We start from the raw sequence: 20581 nt of genomic DNA, 5'->3' as shown, positions 1-20581 counted from the left end.
TGGGCGGGGCGCGGCAGCGGCCACGGGGGACGGTGTAGCCTCTGCCCCGGGATCCACGACGGCAGCACCATAACTCGACCGCGTGTCGCAAGCCGCGAAAAACTTGTCGGCCTCTACGGCCAGGGCGCGGGGTTCCTTTATTGTGGAACCGGCCAGCGCGAGGCGTACCTGGAGAGGTACCTGGCGTAGGAAAAGCGCCCGGAATAAGAAATCCGGGGCTTGGTCACCCAGCAGCGACAGCATAAAATCCATCCGCATGGATGGTCGTGTGTCGCCGAGTTCGGGAAGGTCCAGGAGGCGGTCGGCCCGTTCGATCTCCGTGAGGCCGAACGTGGCGATGAGGAGACGTTTGAGCGCCTCGTACTTGCGGTCGCCCGGCGGGTACCGCAGGATGGACACAACTCGGGCGGCAGTGCCGGGCCCGAGGGCGGCGACCATGTGGTAGTAACGGGTCTCGTCCGCCGTTATGCCTCGAAGCTGAAATTGGGCTTCGGCCTGCACGAACCACACGTCGGCCTGTGCTTCCCAAAACTCTTGAGTTTTACTGCGACGGCGTTGGTGGCCATGGTGTGTTTGGTGGTCAGCAACGGCTGAACCAATCGGGTCACCAGTGAAGTGTGGTGCTGCGCACACACAACTTGCTTGCCAAAGAGGTAGGCCACAACGCGTTTGTTAAAACAAAAGTCTTTATTTCGAAATGTCGAACTGCAGCACTGAGCGGGCTCGAGCTTTGAGCCGGCATATATGTGCCGAGGTCACGCCTAGTCCCCGGGCGTGGCCGATCGGTCGTTAGGGCGGGGCATGTGCCATCGGTCCCCGCCTGGGCGCTCGCGCCACCCACTGGTGCGTGGAATTATTACCCCTTGTGCCCGCCACAGGGGTGAGTTAGGGGTTCGTGAAGGGGCAGGGGGTGAGTTAAGGGTTACCCCACAAGGGGGCTTACAGTGACCCCTTGACCCCTGCCCGAGTGTCCATTTTGCTATTTGCACGAGCTGTTGACATAGTACAGGGTACTGTGTAGCTACATTGTAAACCTTTTGTTTGAATCATATTAATGTCGCAATGCTTCATATTTGGAATTATTATTTTATTTTAGAAGATCAATTTTTGCAATCTTTATTCAACGTACTTTATGGAAACATAAATAACGGTCTATAATATGATGGTGTATAACAGGCTACGCAATGCTTTCCTCCCACACACCTCAGTCGCCTTCGATGGGTAACTTCATTTTGTAAATACCGAAAAGTAAATTAACTATAGCATGAGTTATCTTGTATGACATGTGCTGTTCATTAACTTAAACGTTTCGAAATTTAAACGAAGACTAAATATAAAAATGAAAAAGAGGAATAAATAGCGGTTCCTTTACAACAAACAGGTCGAAACGAAACGTTAATTGGAAATCAAAGCATAAATATGGTGTATTTACGAGATAAAGTACTGTATTCACAAAAGCCCTTTTGTAATTAGAGGAGGAGGAAGAAGAACAGGTCGGTCACGGCGATCACGTGGCTCTGCGGTGGCAGCATGGAGCTCGGTGAGGTTTTCATTGAGGGGAGCGCGAAGTTGACGGAAAGAGAAAGTGAGGAGGAAGAGAGTGAAAGAGGAGTTAGTGAGGGGGTGAGTTAGGGGGAGCGGGTGAGTTAAGGGTCAGTGCAGGGGAAGGGGGTGAGTTAGGGGTTAGTGCATGGGGAGGGGTGAATCAGGGGTTAGTGAAGGGGGAGAGGGTGAATTAGGGGTTCGTGAAAGGAGGGGTGAGAAAGGGGTTGGTGAAGGGGTTGAGTTAGTTGTTAGTTGTTAGTGAAGGTGAAGGGGGAGGGGGTGAGTTAGGGGTTAGTGAAGGCGGTTGAGGGGTTTGTGAAGGGAGAGGGGGTGAGTTAGGTGTTCGTGAAGTGTGATGGGGTGAGTTACTGTTAGGGGTTAGTGCACGGGGAGGGGATGACAGAGGGGTTAATGAAGGGGGAGCGGTGAGAAAGGGGCTAGTGAAGGGGGAAGGGGTGAGTTAGGTGTTAGTGTATGGGGAGGGGGTGACAGAGGGGTTAATGAAGGGGGAGCGGTGAGAAAGGGGCTAGTGAAGCCGAAGGGGGAGGGGGTGAGTGAGGGGTAGTGAAGGGGGAGGGGGTGAGTTAGGGGTTCGTGAAGGGGGAGGGGGTGAGTTAGGGGTTAGTGAAGGGGGTGTGGGTGAGAGAGGGGTTAGTGGAGGAGGTGTGGGTGAGAGAGGGGTTAGTGGAGAAGATGTGGTTGAGAGGGGGGTTAGTGGAGGAGGTGTGGGTGAGAGAGGGGTTAGTGGAGGAGGGGGTGAGTTGGAGGGCCAGTGAAGGGGGAGTGGGTGAGATGGGGGTGAGTGAGTATGTGTGTTGAATTCTCGATGTTGAAGTGTACCATGTAGCGCCACCTGGTGGCGGCGGCGGTGGCAGAGGGTATTACAATGACCTTTTTTTTTTTTTTTTTTACTGGGGTAACTGAGGGCAAAGCACTCTTCACAGATGTCAATTTGTCCTCCTTCCCTTCCCTGCCCCCCCCCCCCCTAAATGGAGGGGACTGTAAACCACCACCCAAAAGACTGTAAACCCCTATATATATATATATATGTATATGTATATATATACATATATATATATATATATATATATATATATATATATATATATATATATATATATATATATATATATATATATATATATATATATATATATATATATACACAGGGTGAGTCAAAAGTAGTGCCCGATTTCTGTTTATATATATACATATATACAGTAATACCCTGGCCTACGTCATTAGTTGGTTCCATAAGCTGTGACGTAACTCGGTTTTTGACGTAAACCGGGCGTAATGTCTTAAAAATGCCTTAAAATGAAGACGAACACCGTAAAACTAGAGTAAATAACTGGAGGAGGCTGCGGCTTCGCCCTGAATCTTTGCCGCTCCCCGTCGGGAGTCCCTCCGTTGTTTTCTATCAGTCGGGTCTTCTCGAACGGGGTGACCGGCACGGACGTGTCGACCGTGAGCTGGCTTGTGTGCCGAGTGGCTCCGGCCCGCTTCACCACGGCGTGCTTTACCCAACGTGTCCGAGCAGTTTCACCGGTGGTCGTGTTGTGTCGTCTGTGACGAACGAACGAGCTCAGGGTTCCGTGAACCCAGCCCCCCCGGGGATCGACGCTCACCTCCGAGTCGTAGGCGTGCCCCGTCTTTCCTCGAGCGACCGAAGTTGCTTGCTTGCTTTATTTTTGGACGATGCGATATACGCAGAAACGTCGACGTACAGGCAGGCATTTGCAAATCCATGCACATGTGCACATGCACACGTCGATCGGTTCGTCGACGCCGGATGCCGGCGAGGTGCCCGGCGAGGCAACCCGGCTCAAGGCTCGTTTCACATGCGCCATGGGCCATGGGGCCTGACCTCGTCGCGGACATTGCACACTCTGCACGGTGACGTGACGTGACGTCTGCCACGGACGGTCACCCGAGCCGGCATCGTCATGTTTCGCTGTTGCCATGTTACGTTGGTTGTTTTACACAGTAAAGGAACCTTCACAGAGTTAAGGAATAATGACAAAAATACCAGCGAAAGGCCAAGCAAGCACGCGACCGCAGCACAGGACAAAATGCATATGGCGTCGCCTTTGTTTTGAATGAGAACCAGCAGCTACGCGTACGTACAGTATACTGCACGTACATTTTTAAAATATTTTTTAATATGCTTTTTATTGTATTAAAATTTTTTTTAGCTTCTTTTATTGTTAATTTATGCACTATTTTATTTACTTTAAATATATTTTTAAGGAAAAATTTAATTTTTTTCACGTCCTTAGGAGTGACGTAAAGTCGCACATAATGACGTTCGCTGAACTGAAATTTACTCCAGAAGAGTGGCATAAAGTCGGATTTGACGGAGGTCGAAATGGCGTAAAACGGGGTATGACTATATATATTTCTTTCAGGTGATTGTTTGTTTGACATTTGTATTAGTGAAAAAGAAGGGGTTGGCAGAGGGTATAAATACATGATTTTTTTTTTCTTGTATACAGAATCAAGGCTCTTGAAAGAACTAACATTTATCACACAAACAAATCAAACAGACAAACAAAATATATAACAAGAGGGAGCAGTAGACAAGATGGGGAGAGAAGGGGAAGCACACAAACACAACATTTGAGAGCAGGGACATCGGGAGATGTGTGGGAGGGAGAGGGCTTGGGGGGAGGAGGTGTGGGAAGGGGGGGGGGTGGGGGGAGAAGTATTAAACACAAGGATACCAAGGACTTCCAGGAAAGAAGTTGGCGTTTCAAAAAAGTGGAGTTAGGGTGAAATTAGCGGGGGTAGAAAATATCAAGGTTTTGGATGGGGGAAGATAAGAGATGGTGGTGAACAGCTGTTTTCAAGGCCTCGAGGGAGGAGTGGGATTGAAGAGAGTGAGGGAGTTTGTTCCAGAGGCGGGAGAAAAGAGGAATGAAGGAGTGAAGGTGAGCAGAGAGTCTTGATTTTGGCAGTTTAACCATGAGAGGGTTGCAGGCAGATCTTGTGTGACCTGTAGGAATATTTGGGGGACAGAGCCCAGAGAGAGCTGGGGGGGCAAGGCCGGAGAGGAGTCAGTAGAAGACGGAAAGACCACCAACCTGCCTGTGGTGAGTGAGTGAAAGGCCCTCGGAGTTAGCTTCATCGCGGGAGCTTCCAATGATTCTGAACGCTTTGGTTTCAACACCGTGAAGATGAGCTCGGTGTGAGGCAGGAGCACCAGCCCAGAGGGGAGAGCAGTATTCCATTGAGCTGTGGATGAAAGCCTTGTATGTGGTGAGGAGCTCAGGTGTGCCAAGGAAGGGCTTCGCACGACGGAGGATGCCCAGTCGGCGACTGGCTTTGGAGGCCAGATTTGAAATGTGGTTTTCCCAGGAAAGATCATGGCAGATAGTGAGACCCAAAAGATTGAGTGACAGAACGTCTTGGAGAGGATTATTCAGAAAGTGGATGGGAGGGTTGTCCAGTCGGTCTTCTCAGAGAGACATCGTGAGAGTGTGAGATTTGTCAGGATTGAAAGACATGTTCCATTTGTTTGCCCAGTCCGATTTTGTCCAGGTCTGCAGAGAGTGAGGAGGCTGCAGACTGCCGAACTGAGGGATGAGGAATGGAGCGGCAGAGAGTGGAGTCATCAGCAAAGAGATAGAGAGGATTTTCAAGAGGGTCAGAGAGATCATTGATGAAGACCAGAAAAAGCACAAGGCCCAGAACACTGCCTTGGGGAACTCCAGCCTGAACAGGAAGAGGAGATGAGAGAAACCCATTCAGGGCCACACGCTGACGACGACTAGAGAGGAGGTCCGCCAGCCATGCGTGGAGATTTCCATGGATACCAAAGGAGGAGAGTTTGGTGAGCAGAGCGGGGTGCCAGACCGTATCGAAGGCACGTGATATGTCAAGGGAGACAGCTTTAATTTCCTGTTTGGCATTGAGGACCTCTATCCATTGTTGAGAAAGCAGAAGCAGCATGTCCAGAGTAGAGTGACCTGGTCTGAAACCAAATTGATGATCAGAGATCAAGCCATTGGAGAAGAGGAAAGATTTCATATCCAAAGCAATGATGGATTCCATGACTTTGCTGATAATTGGGAGAAGGCTGATTGGTCTGTCGTTGCTAGGATCTGTTTTTGCACATTTTTTGTGCAAAGTTGTGATGTTGGCTGATTTCCAAGCAGATGGCAGATGACCTTGAGCAAAAGAGAGGGTGAAGAGAACAGAGAGAGGGAGTGAAAGAGCGGAAGAACAGGATTTTAGGACCCGTGGGCTGATGCCGTCAGGTCCAGTTGCAGAATCAGAGTCAAGGGTTGACAGAAACTTTTCCACCCTGTCAGGAGGAAAGGACACAGAGTCCAGGAGCAGCTGGGTATGACTGGGTACGGTGGGTACAGAGAGGGATGGGTTTGGGACACAAGATTTAGAGGCAAACACAGAGCTGAGGCATTCAGCTTTTTCACATGCGGAGTCAGCTGTGTTGCCATTTGAGGTGAGGGAGGGGATGGAGGGGGAACAAACACCAGAAACAGAATTGACCAGACGCCACCAGGATTTGGAAGAGGGAGACAGATAAGAGAGTTTGGTCTTGAGAACGGAGAGATATTGTTTCCTGGCTCTCCTGAGGGTGGACACACACTTGTTTTGGGCTTTGTGAAAGGAAATGAGATTTCCTTCCGTTGGATTTGCTTTCCAGGAGCCGAAGGCAAGTTGTTTCTGGGCAACAGCCTCACCACAAGATTCCGTGTACCATGGATGGGAGGAAGGGTATGACAACTGAAGACGAGATGGGATAAATCTGTGCATGAGAGAGGGCTATTTCCTTTGGAAGAATTCCCAGGATGAGTTGATGTCAGAGGCGGTGGAGATGGGAGACCAGTCCAGATGATTGATGGCTGCTTGAAGACCGTGCCAGTTGGCTTGAGTGAAATGCCAGACTCGTCGACGCTGAGGAGGCTCTCTGAGAATGGTCAGAGAGATGTCCACTTTAACAAGCACATGATTAGATGAGCCGATTGGAGCAGAAGAAGAGCAGCAGACATTTTCAGGGAAGTTCGTCATAACCAAGTCCAGAAGAGAAGATGTTTCGTTGACTGAGATCCGGGTCGGGAAATTGACAGATTGTGTCAGTCCCAGTGAGTCGCAGAAGTCCTTTGCTGAGGAGCCATGGCTTGTGAGAGAGGTACCCACACCCAGCCAACTGGCATGGTGACAATTGAAATCACCACATATGAGGAAGAGAGAGTTGGGATGGGTAGATAGAAGTTGGTCCATATCAGACAGCGAGATGTAGATGGAGTCATCACTGTTTGGTGGACGGTAGAACACACATATGAACAAAAGGTGGGAGCGAAGGGGAAGCTGCAGCCAGAGGTATTCCTGGGGGTGAGGGCAGTGCAGGGCGAGTGAGGAAGAGTTTTTGATAAAGATAGCAACCCCACCTCCAGGACAAGGCTCAGGTCTATCATACCGGAGGAGGGAGTAACCTGGGAGAGACACCAAGGAATGAGAGACATCATGAAGGAGGAAAGTTTCTGTTGAGCAGATCACGTCTGGTTTGTCAGAAGCAACCTGTATGGAGAGATCAGTCAAGTTTGAGCGAAGGCCCCGGATGTTTGAGGTCCATACCGTTAATGAAGAGGAAGGGGGAGCATCGGCTACAGAACAGGGGGGGGGTGGGGGGGGGAGGGTAGGGTAATATGTGGAAGAGAAGGAAGAGGAGGAAGAGGTCGGGAGAGCTGTTGAATGTGTCAGACTTCAGAATAGCTTGGAGAAAGGGAAGGATGGGGCGGACAAAAGGTTTGATGGTGATTGGGTGAGGTACAGTGAGGTGATATTTGAGGAGGGGGAAGAGCGAGGCAGAAGGTTGGGGGAGATGAAGGTGAGAGTTGGAAGGGGGAAGAAGCGGGGAGGATGCTTTGAGGAGGAGGAGGGGTGAGAGGGGAGTCTAGGAGGGGAGGGGTGAGGGAGAGTCTAGGAGGGGAGGGGTGAGGGAGAGTCTAGGAGGGGAAGGGTGTGGGGGAGTCTAGGAGGGGAAGGGTGTGGGGGAGTCTGGGAGGGGAAGGGTGTGGGGGAGTCTGGGAGGGGAAGGGTGTGGGGGGAGTTTAGGAGGGAAGGGGCATGGAGGAAGATTTGAAAGAGATGGGTGATGGGGAAGATTTGGAGGGGAGGGGCAAGGGGGTATATTTGGAGGGGAGGGGTGATGGGGAAGATTTGGAGGGGAGGGGTGATGTGGAAGATTTGGAGGGGAGGGGTGATGTGGAAGATTTGGAGGGGAGGGGTGATGGGGAAGATTTGGAGGCGAGGGGAGAGATTGGATTTTAGAAAGTGTACGATTAATGCAAAACGAACATTTATTGCAAAAGGAGTTTCTTGTGACCTTCGATTTAAAAATACGTTTGAGGACGCTGGAGGAGGGGTGGAGTGCAGGAGAGTTTCGGGAATGTAGAAAAGAGGGAACTGTAAGAGATGGATTTTTTTTTTGGAATGAATAGATTTGGTGAGCAAGTCAAAAGCATCCTTTTATAGAAGAAGAAGAAAAAGGTGTTATAATATACGACAGAATACAGTACTTCAGGGGAAAGTTTCAACATTTTTAAATTGAGCAGTGAAAACTATCTGGGGAAATGGAAAATGGAAATGGGGGTGAAATACGTGATCGAAGAACGAACGAACAAATAAGAACAACGAATAAACGAAGAAGAACAATGAATACTGTTGCGAATATGGAATTTGGCCTCCATATCCGCTTGTAAATATTCCCCTATTTTCTCCAATACTCTCCAACTTTCCCCAATCCCCCATTCCCTAGTCCCATTGCATGTAAATAACAATCAGTAGAGCCGACCTTCCCCTTATTCCCCCATTAAATGTCGTGCCCAGGTCCACCGCACCACACGTAGCCAACTTTCGGACATCTTCCTAGTTATTCTTAATCTATGTCAGTTAAGGCCTCGTTTCCATTAATTATGACTCTTCGTTGCACCAGAATGTGATTATATGGCATCAGTAGTGAGTTTAGGACCTTTCCCATACCTCCTCCCATCTTCTTCCCCAAACAACAACAATAACAACTACAACAACAATTACAACTACAACTACGACTACAACAACAGAGGGGCGGGGAGTGTGCGTCCTCACACCGGCTCGGTTACCCGCCATGACCATACGCTCCACGGCGTTACCCCGAAGGGGCTGGCTGTCAGCTCCTCGTCAGGGGCGGAGCCAGTAACCCCCCCGCACGCACCCAATGAGAAGCAACGTGCCGATTCCACGAGGCGGAGCTAACGAGCCGAGGGCGTGTCACTCCCCGCCGGATATACGCGGCCCCGCGCCGGATGTGACGTCAGATGCGCCCCCAGCCTGGAGAGAGAAGTCGCCACCCCTCGAGCGCTGCAATACCTCCACCGCATCTCTTAAACTGGACCGTACGTGATCCTGCCCTGAGCCCAGGTGCACCTGGAGCGATCGCTACCCGCTTTCGTTGCAATCAAACCCCGTGTGAGTGAGCCTTGTCCCGTTTATTTGTCGTCTGTTGGGGTTAATATAAGTGTGTTTAAGTGCCCACCTTCCTATGTTTCCCTCTTGTCCCTGTAATCTAAACCTTCCGCATTATTGTAATAACAACCTTTGAGAACCGTATCCCTGGTGTCGTGTCGTATTAATTCCAGCCGTGTGTCTTCTTTTTCCTTCATTGGTCTAGCATAGCGCGATTCGTCAACGTTCGGGCACAATCGGGTAACTTGTGCAGACGTGGTCATACCATAAAACCGCTCGGTACATAACATCCAAGCCACGTCTGTAACAATACGAACAGAGAAGGAAATTTTTTTTTCTTTTTGAGTTGAGATTTTAAACAAGGAAGTATGGGGTGAAAGACTGGGACAAAAACAGAGAACGAAAGTAATTGCAGCACAATCGACAGACCGCTGAGAGAAAAACAAAGCCTCAGGGTAGGACACGGTGGCCTTCAAGGCCTCAAAAGACGTGACACGAATTAACCGACTATTTTGTATACAGGTATGAAAAATTAACACCGAGAATCTTCCTGAGGACACACTATAGGTACACACACCGAAAGATAAGTACATTTTCGACAAAAACGCAATTGTGAAAAATTACTTAACTTCGAAAGCGTGAGCGTATGGACAGCTTCGAAAAGACGTGACCTCGCCGACAAAGATCTCGCGAGATCTCCAAAGGCAAGATGAGAATGACGTTTTTCTAACCATTTCGACGTTACACTCCCCAGACGCTTATTTATAATGCTCCTTATAACGCTTAAGACTCCTTATAACGCTCCCCAGATCTTACACCGCCAGATTTCTTTCTTTGGGGGCTCATGAAAGACCTTGTTTATCATGAAAAGCCTCGTACCATTCAGGAATTGAAGGCTCAAATCACTGCAAAGTTTGAGGAAATTGATATCGAACTCTGCAAGCGTGTGTGCCACTCTGCCTGCTCGACTGCAATTGTGCATCGATCACGAGGGAGGGCACTTTGAAAATTTCAAGTAAAACAGCTTGGTAAACTTCCGTAATAATCTTCCCCCGAATAAATGGTTAGATAAACAGGTCATTCATTTATTTATAACTTCTTGTACACTGTAATGCAAATGTCAAACAATCAACTGACAGAAATATATATATATATATATATATATATATATATATATATATATATATATATATATATATATATATATATACATACACAGAAATCGGGCGCTACTTTTGACACTCACCGTGTGTGTATATATCTATATATGTACACACACAATATCTCTCCCCTGTCCTTTCTCCCCTTGCCCACTCAATCTACACATTCTTTCCCCTTTCCCCCCACCTCCTCTCTCTCTTTCATCCCCCTTACCCCTCCCCTCTCCCCTACCCCTCCCTCTCCACTACCTCTCTCCATTCCCCCTATCCCTCCCCATACTCTTCCCCTTGTCTTCCCCCCCCCCCCCAGTCCTTTTGTTCAGGCTACCTGAGCTACAGAGTGGCGACGAGTCCCTATGCACACAGTTAGAATTTAAGTAGAATTTATCTGTGTGCCCCCCTCCATTTTCCACACAAATTTGAATTTTTCTCCATGTTCTTCTAGATATCTTCTTCCATGTTGAGGGTTGGAGGTCATAAAAGCAGCCCCTGACAGCTGTTTTGAAGTCTTCAACTGTTGTTAGGTGGAGATGAGAAATTTCCTCTTTCACAATGCCCTCAAGCGAGTTGTCACATGTTGTTACATCCGGACTTCGAGGAGGCCACACTATCTTGGATCCACATCCAATCCATTGCCCACTGAATTTGTCGTCGAGATATTCTCTAACTGCGAGAGCATAATGTGCCGGTGCACGATCTTGTTGCAGGATAACTGTTGCCTCAAGGCCTCTCACGCAGCTGTGCAACAAACCACGTCTGAAGCATGTTCAAATAAGCAGTGTGATTGACACTTGTATCGAACATATATGGCCCGATGAAGTGATCTTCTGAAATTTCTGCCCACATCATGACATGAAGAGGATGCTGTTCAATTCCCTCATAAAAGTGTGGATTTTCTTTGCACCAAACATAAACATTCCTGGATCGATCAGGAAATTGCTGCAGAAGAGTCTTGCTCTAAATCAAGTCAAAGCAAGGACATTCTCTGTTGAAAAAGCCTTCTTCTCCCATGCCTGCATCGTGTCGTGCGTCGGAGCTGGCTTATTTAACCCTGCGAAAATCTTGTCCTTATGTCTTCAAAACTTGCTCCTTTTCACACGTGGATGTGAACCCAAACACAAGTAATCAGTTTTTCTTCTATCTTGTACTCACTGGTGTCCGTCATGCTGAAGACGTACCTGGAAAATAAATATAAAAAATAAGTAACAGACAACAACAACAACAACATGCATTATAAGGCCATTTTCCCTGCTAGAGCGGGGGTTAGCCTTGCGGTCCCCATGACAATCTTCTCCATTTTGCCCTATTTTCTGCATCTCTCCTTGTTAACCCCCTTGCCCGCATTTCTTCTTCCACCATCTTTAGCCAAGTCTTTCTCGGTCTTCCCCGTCCTCTTCTTCCTTCTACATTCATTTCCATCACTCTTCTCAACCAGTCACTTTCATCCTTCCTCAACACATGACCAAACCACCTCAACCTGTTCCTCTTCACAGCATCAATCACAGGCTCTATTCCCATCATCTTTCGCAACTCGTCATTTGTCTTCCTCTCTCTCAACGATACTCTGCACATCCACCGAACCATTCGCATTTCCACCCTTTCCAGCCTTCGTTGCTGCTCTACATTCATAACCCATGTCTCGCTCCCATAAATCATAACACTTCTCACATGCAGCATGCACCTTTCTCTTCAGCTTCAACGACACTCCCCTCCTCATCAGCACGCCACTCAGTTCCCGAAACTTCTTCCACGCACATCTCGCTCCAGCAACCGTTGCCGAGTCTGATACACCTTCTCCATTCCGCATGTCTCCGAGGTAGCAAAATGTTTTCACACCTTCCAGCTTCACGCCGTCTCCAAGATCCAACTCAACATTTCCTCCATCTGCAGCTCCCTCTGTGCACACCTTACATTTGAATGTAGCTGTCACACTGGTTAATGACCCAATGACATTGTACATTGAATGGAGTTCACTCCGACACCCTTCCTGCACACAGCACATGGCCACTTCCCAGTTCTTGCCACCTCACCACATGCTTTGCCACTTGCCATCACCTTCGTCTTTCCGATATACACCTTCAGACCTTTTGTCTCCATACATTCCTTCCACTTGTTCATCTTTTCCTTCAGCCCATCCATACTTTCTGAAATCAACACCAGATCATCTGCATACAACAACTCCCACGGTAAACCCTCCTTTACGTTCTGAGCCAGCACCTCCATCACAGCTACAAATAGTATTGGACTTAGTACCGACCCCTGATGCACTCCCACCTTCACATCAAACTTACCACTGTTCCCGTCCTTCGTCCTTACAGCTGTGCGCGCTCTTTTGTACATTGCCATCACTACTCTGATCAACCATTCCTCCACTCCTAACTTCCTCGATGCCCATGTCAATACTTCGCATGGAACCCTATCGAATGCTTTCTCCAGATCAACAAACCCAAGAAAAAACTTCTTCCTCTTCTCCATGTACTTCTCCTACAACTGCCTCACAATAAAGAGCGCGTCTGTCATTCCTCTTCCTGGCATAAATCCAAACTGCATTTCGTCGATCTTCACCTTCTTCCTTATCCTCCTATCCAACACCCTTTCCAATACCTTCATTCCATGCTCCAATAACTTTATCGCTCGATACGAGCCACACTCCAGAAGGTCACCTTTCCCCTTGTATAGAGGGACGAGGGTACTCAGTTCCCAATCCGCTGGAATGTGGCCTTCTTTCACCACCAGATTACAGATCTCTGTCATTCTCTTCCCACCCCTTCACAAATAAGTAACAGAGGACACACTTATGCATAGGGACTTTGTGGCCACTCTGAACATAGCCTTTACTTACACTGACCGTCTGAAAGACTTCGGTATTTAAAAAAACTGTCAACAAGTTGTCACAGACAACAGAACAACAGAACGACAGAACAACAGAAACCTGTCTGTCACAGACAACAGAACTGTCACAGACAACAGAAAAACTGTCAACAGACAAACTGTCAACTGCTCTTCCTACATCCCCCTCTCACCCTTCATCTGACCCTACCCCTCCCCTCCCCTGTCCTGCACCCGATGCTCCCCCTCTCTCCTCACTAACGGTATGGACCTCAAACATCCGGGGCCTTCGCTCAAACCTGATTGATCTCTCCATTCAGGTTGCTTCTGAAAATCCAGACTTGATCTGCTTAACAGAAACTTTCCTCCTTCAAGATGTCTCTGATTCCTTAATATCTCTTCCTGGTTACTCCCTCCTCCGGTACGATAGACCTGATCCTCGTCCTGGTGGTGGGGTGGCTATCTTTATCAAAAACTCTCTTCCTCACTCTCACTGCACTGCCCTCTCTCCACCCCACCCACAGGAGTACCTCTGGCTACGGCTTCCTCTCCGCTCCCACCTTTTGTTCATATGTGTTCTGTACAGTCCTCCAAACAGTGATGACTCCATTTACATTTCTCTGTCGGACAACATGGGCCAACTTCTATCAACTCATCCAAACTCTCTCTTCCTCATATGTGGCGACTTCAACTGTCATCATGCCAGCTGGCTGGGTGTGGGTTCATCTCTCACCAGCCATGGCACCTCAGCAAAGGACTTCTGCGACTCATTGGGACTGACACAATCTGTCAATTTCCCGACCCGGATCTCAGTCAATGGAGTATCTTCTCTTCTGGACTTGGTTATGACTAACTTCCCTGCAAATGTCTGCTGCTCTTCTTCTGCCCCAATCGGTTCTTCTGATCATGTGCTTGTTAAAGTGGACATCTCACTGGCCATTCTCAGAGAGCCTCCTCGGCGCCGACGGGTCTGGCATTTCACTCAGGCCGACTGGCACGGTCTGCAAGCAGCCATCAATCAACTGGACTGGTCTCCCATCTCTAATGCCTCTGACATCAATTCTTCCTGGGAATTCTTCCAAAGCAAACTGCTCTCTCTCATGCACAGATTTATCCCATCTCGTCTTCAGTTGTCTTACCCTTCCTCCCGTCCATGGTACACTGAATCTTGTGGTGAGGCAGTTGCCCTGAAACAGCTTGCCTTTGCGTCTTGGAAGGCAAATCCAACTGAAGGCAATCTCAGTTCCTTCCACCAAGCTCAAAACAAGTGTGTTTCTACCCTCAGGAGTGCCAGGAAGCACTATCTCTCCACACTCAAGATTGAACTCTCAAACCTGTCTTCTTCCTCCAAATCCTGGTGGCGTCTGGTCAAATCCGTTTCTGGTGTTTGTTCCCCCTCCATCCCCTCCCTTACCTCAAATGGCTACACAGTTGACACCGCACGTGACAAAGCCGAATGCCTCAACTCTGTGTTTGCCTCAAAATCTTGTGTCCCAAACCCATCTCTCTCTGTTCCCACCTTTCCCAGTCGAACCCAACTGCTCCTGGACTCTGTGTCCTTCTCTCCTGACAAGGTGGAGAAGTTTTTATCAAACCTCGACTCTGATTCTGCAACTGGACCAGATGGCATCAGCCCTCGGGTCCTAAAATCCTGCTCTGCCGCTCTATCTCACCCTCTCTATGTTCTTTTCGCCCTCTCTTTTGCTCAAGGTCATCTGCCAGCATCTTGGAAATCAGCAAACATTACCGCTTTACACAAAAAAGGTGCAAAAACAGATCCTTGCAACTACAGACCAATCAGCCTGCTCCCAATTATCAGCAGAGTCATGGAATCCATCATTGCTTCAGATATCAAATCCTTCCTCTTCTCCAATGGCTTGATCTCTGATCATCAATTTGGATTCAGACCAGGTCATTCTACTCTGGACATGTTGCTTCTGCTGTCTCAACAATGGATGGAGGTCCTCAATGCCAAACAGGAAATCAGAGCTGTGTCACTTGACATATCACGTGCCTTCGATACGGTCTGGCACCCAGCTCTGCTCACCAAACTCACCTCCTATGGTATTCAGGGAAATCTCCACTCATGGCTTGCGGATTTCCTCTCTGGTCGCAGGCAACGTGTGGCCCTGAATGGATTTCTCTCATCTCCCCTTCCTGTTCTGGCTGGAGTTCCCCAAGGCAGTGTTCTGGGCCCTGTGCTATTTCTGGTCTTCATCAATGATCTCTCCGACTCTCTGGAAAATCCTCTCTATCTCTTTGCTGATGACTCCACTATCTGCCGCTCCATTCCTCATCCCTCAGATCGGCAGTCTGCAGCCTCCTCACTCTCTGCAGACCTGGACAACATCACAGACTGGTCAAACAAGTGGAACATGTCTTTCAATCCTGACAAATCTCACACTCTTACAACGTCTCTCCGAAAGGACCGACTGGACAACCCTCCCATCTACTTTCTCAACAATCCTCTCCAAGAAGTTCTGTCGCTCAAGCTTTTGGGTCTCACTATCTGCCATGATCTTTCTTGGGAAAACCACATTTCCAAGCTGGCCTCCAAAGCCAGTCGCCGACTGGGCATCCTCCGTCGTGCGAAGTCCTTCCTTGGCACACCTGAGCTCCTCACCACATACAAGGCTTTCATCCGCAGCTCAATGGAATACCGTTCCCCCCTCTGGGCTGGTGCTCCTGCCTCACACCTTGCTCGGCTTCACGCTGTTGAGGCCAAAGCTTTCAGAATCATTGGAATCTCCTGCGATGTAGTCAACTCCGAGGGCCTTTCACTCACTCACCGCAGGCAGGTTGGTGGTCTTTCTGTCTTCTACCGACTCCTCTCCGGCCTTGTTCCCCCAGCTCTCTCTGTGCTCTGTCCCCCCAATATTCCTTCAGGTCGCACAAGATCTGCCTGCAACCCTCTTATGGTTAAACTGCCAAAGTCTAGGCTCTCTGCTCACCTTCACTCTTTCATTCCCCTTTTCTCCCGCCTCTGGAACAAACTCCCCCACTCCCTTCAATCCCACTCCTCCCTCCAGGTCTTTAAAACAGCTGTTCACCACCATCTCTTATCTTCCCCCCATCGAAAACCTTGATCTTTTCTACCCCCGGTAATTCACCCCAGAGTCCTTGCAGTGTTCATATGTTTTATTCCTCTCCGACCTCCCCCCAAGTCCTCCCGATGTCCCTGCCCTCAAATGTTGTGTTTGTGTCCTTCCCCCTCTCTCCCCATCTTGTCTGCCGCTCCCCTTGTTTTTTGTGTTTTGTGTGTCGGTTTGTCTTTTTGTGTGATTAATGTTAGCTCTTTCACGAGCGTCGATCTTGTATACAAAAAAAAACAAAACAAAAAACACGACCAGGTTGAAAGAAAAATTACTTGCTTATTTTCCTGACATCCAAGAACAGTTTTAAGGGAGAAATACCATTCTTATATTGAAAGATGGTCTGGGAATTTCATTAAGGGATGCGATGAAAAAAACGTCATTATGATGAAGATGCTCGAGTCCTGGCAAATGCTGCCAAAATCGTCCGTCATGACATGTTTCACCTGAAGTTTCCAAGTTTGCTGGCCACTTCCGACCAGGATCAGCATGACTCTGTTTCATCCAGCCTGGTGTCCTTATCAAGTTTGTCTCACGACATGTCGAACTATTTTGTACAACACAAAGAAAGCAACAGAGTCCTCCTTATTTTCCAAACACTCTCAGGAAGGTGAGCCACCACTACCAATCTACACCGGTATTAACATCCATGCACTGACGAGAAGCAAAGGTATCATTCAGCGCTTCTGGGATGGGTCTATTTCCGATGAACCTGATTAAAATATGACGAAAGTAGTACCTGTAGTTTCAGAGTCTAAAGTAGTGATCTTCTCGTGTGTCGTACTGTGCAAAAGTAATAAAAAATATAGCACTTCATGTTCATGGAAATACAGTGACTTATTACATGTCTACATCACAGTAAGAACTTGTACTGTATCCAGATTACCTTCAATAATTACATCCACCACCCAATGGATGGAGGGTTATGTTTTCACCCCTGTTTGTCTGTCTGTTTGTTTGTTGTCTGCTTGTTGTTTTTGAACAAGATGTCTCAAAAAGCTCGTCTTCACGCTGTTGAAACCAAAGCGTTCAGAATCATTGGAATCTCCCGCGATGACGCTATCTCCGAGGGCCTTTCAGTCACCGCAGGCAGGTTGGTGGTCTTTCTGTCATCCACCGACTCCTCTCCGGCCTTGCTCCCCCAGCTCTCTCTGGGCTCTGTCCCCCAAATATTCCTGCAGGTCGCACAAGATCTGCCTGCAACCCTCTTATGGTTAAACTGCCAAAATCAAGACTCTCTGCTCACCTTCACTCCTTCATTCCTCTTTTCTCCCACCTCTGGAACAAACTCCCTCACTCTCTTCAATCCCACTCCTCCCTCCAGGTCTTTAAAACGGCTGTTCACCACCATCTCTTATCTTCCCCCATCCAAAACCTTGATCTTTTCTACCCCCGCTAATTTCACCCCAAATCCACTTTTTTGAGGTGACTTTTGTCTTCTTTCCTGGAAGTCCTTGGTGTCCTTGCGTTTTATACCTATCCTGCCTCCCCCCAGGCCCTCTCCCTCCCACACATCTCCCGATGTCCCTGCTCTCAAATGTTGTGTTTGTGTGCTTCCTCCCCTTCTCTCCCCATCTTGTCGACCGCTCCCCTTTTTATATACTTTGCTTGCTTGTTTGTTTGATTTGTTTGTTTGATAAATGTTAGCTCTTTCACGAGCCTCGACTCTGTATACAAAATTGGGCGGAGAGCTAGCGTATGTGCTTCCTATTTACAGCCATCACACATATGAAGCATTATATACTGTCTTTTTTTTATTTAAAGTGAATAAATATCCAGATGATGTCTATATCATTTTAATTCTATGCAATTTTGACTGATTGGTGTTTTTTTTTTTTTTTCCAATAACTTATAAAAAAGACCTACTGAGGACATATATCATATCTGTGGGTAATATCACATGTTGAATTTCAGTTTCCCCGACTCAGGTGTCATTGTGTAATTTCAGAAGGGGAGCCTACCAGAAATAGATCATTGTAACGTGAGGAACATTCATGGAACATTTAGTACTTTTGGCCAACCAGTGAGGGTATATCCAAAATATTTCATGATGCCACCTTACTATGTTTCACATTATCCGGAATGAAAAGGCTGGTGTTGGCTTAATGGTGAAGCCAACACCATCATACCCCGTTTACGCCATTTTAACACCAGGTGGATTGACTCAGCCTGTTATCCTTCCGAGGTTGGCAAAATGAGTACCAGCTGACTGGTAATAAGGGGAACTGCATCAGCGGGACAGCCAAACCCACAGACAATTCTGCAGCCAAGCAGCCTCAGGCTGCATATGAACCACCACCACCAGGAATGAACATCCTTGGCTGAATTGCTTCAGTACTGTTCATCTCAAACAGCTCATATCACCATGTTCTGTGATAGTTGTATTATTTATTTGGTTTTAAAATAAATTATTTTGTGTGCATATATATCTTTACAATTATTGAATTCTAGCTTTGGTTTCCCATCCACTTCTGCACACACACACACACGCACACGCGCACGCACGCACGCTATTAGCCCATTCCCCCACGCAGAGGAAATCCGTCATGACGGACACATGACGGATTTGAACTAAATTTGGTGGACAGGTTGTGTGTGTGACGAGGAATAATTGATTAGATTTTGGTGAAGATCTGACGATGGATTCGGATATGAGAATTATTTAATTTTTTAAGTGATTCTTCACCATTGGGAGGGAGATCGGGCCAAAAACAATACAGAGCAGGATATCAAAAATTGTATTCACTTATGTGTGTGTGTCTGTCTATGCCGTAACGTTTTACCATTGAGGTTTTGTCATCAAATTTTAAACATACCTTTGTTATGAGAATATGGAGAAGACTAATTAATAAGTGGGTTAATAGGGCAAAGTCACAATGAGTGTAACTAGGGCTTCCAGCCCGTCCATCCCTGCTCAGCGTGAAATGTTCGGGTTTTGTTGTCATTGCCTCGTTTGTTTATTTATTTATTTATTTACCATTGAGCGACAGTGTGTGTCTGTCCAGGCCATAACTTTTTTTTTTTTAACCAATTGAGCTTTTGTCATCAGATTTTCGACAAACCTTTATTTTGAGAATATGAAGAACACTGGAAATTAATAAAATTGGCATTTTTGAGCTCATGTCTTCGCCAAGTTTAGTTCGAGTACAAAGTGGACATCGATGGGCTTTGCATTTTGAGATGCTTTCTAGTAATTGTACTGATTAGTTATTTGTGTTACTATTACTTGTGTTGTCAACATCCACAGCTCTTTTGTCAGTGTCTGACAAGTCAGGCTTGGTCGAATTTGCAAAACAGCTTCAGGCCATGGGACTCGATCTGGTGGCTTCTGGAGGGACCTTGAGATCGCTCCAGGACTGTGGGGTGCAAGCGCGGTATGAACTCCCTTTTTGTGCTCGGTCGTTTACCGTCTCCACATTTTCAATCACTGTTATGACTGTTTCACCGCTGATAGGCTTGAGATGCGGTAGCCTGTCGGCCCCAATGTAAAAGCTTTTATGCTTGTGCTTAAGGGGACCGAAAAACAACAACAACCACGGTTCCCGAAAAAGGCCAATCCCCGCTTTGCGGGGAAAAATGGCCTCTAAAGGTGGTTATTATTATTATTATTTTTAAGCATGGGGGTTTGCTCACATGTTTGTGTGACGTGATGCATTTGGCAAACAGAACGACTTTTTACATTGCACTGTATTTTTAATTGAACCCAGATGTCGTACACATGTCTATGTTAAACACAGCATTGCATCACAATCGGCGAGAAGCGAAAACTCCATTTAAGATATGAAGTTTTTAACATTTTGGTCTCTGGAATCAAATCGGTGCAAATTTGTATCCTCCTTGTTTAACATTTTACAAATCTCATCTTTACTTCTGAACAGTCCTTATGGACTTTCCATCTGATGGTTATGCCTTTGTAGCCAAAGGTTGGAGGTATTATGTTTTTGGGATAATAAAAAAAAACAAAAAAAAAAACACCTTTAGAGGCCATTTTTTTTGAGGCCTTTAGAGGTTTTTGGGATAATTGATATAAATTATTTAATTTACTTCTATCGAACTAATTTTTCTTTTACGCAAAATTGGGATAATTTTCTGAGCTACTACGGCAACACTTAGAGTTGTAGGCATTGCTACTTCATCGTCTTTCATCGCTTCTTAAACAAACCGTACTGCCTGCCTGACCTGTAGATGAGCTCCGTTCTGGATTTGTAATTGCCTTGGCTCGAGTCATTACCGATCTACCCGTTTCCATTTGTACAGGGACGTGTCTGAGCTCACGGGCTTTCCTGAAATGCTCGGGGGCCGTGTGAAGACTCTTCACCCTGCTGTCCATGCAGGTAAACAGCTCTAGCTAGTACATGAGGTGATTTAAAATCCTTGTTACACATTTTATTTGGGATGATAAATGCCGTTGGCAAATGTTGTGTTACTTTTACTATTTTGTTTGGTGGTTGTAAAATATTTCTGAAAATTTGTTGGAATTTTTTA

At 47.2% G+C, this 20581-nt stretch overlaps 1 protein-coding gene across 1 annotated transcript in view; it reads left to right on the top strand.

Annotated features, from left to right (window-relative positions):
- Nucleotides 1-1478: 1478 nt before the first annotated feature.
- ATIC (5-aminoimidazole-4-carboxamide ribonucleotide formyltransferase/IMP cyclohydrolase) overlaps nt 1479-20581 on the top strand; it is a 51442-nt gene continuing 32339 nt past the window's right edge. Inside the window, exons 1-3 of the mRNA XM_068124173.2 lie at nt 1479-1540; nt 19344-19470; nt 20354-20430. Coding sequence (XP_067980274.1) covers nt 1531-1540; nt 19344-19470; nt 20354-20430 — 214 coding nt within the window. The 5' untranslated portion in view covers nt 1479-1530. The remainder of the gene's footprint in view (nt 1541-19343; nt 19471-20353; nt 20431-20581) is intronic.

Source organism: Myxine glutinosa, chromosome 8, assembly GCF_964187855.1.
Source record: "Myxine glutinosa chromosome 8, kmMyxGlut1.1, whole genome shotgun sequence".
Lineage (NCBI taxonomy): Eukaryota > Metazoa > Chordata > Myxini > Myxiniformes > Myxinidae > Myxine > Myxine glutinosa.
This window is presented reverse-complemented; position numbering and strand designations above follow the sequence as displayed.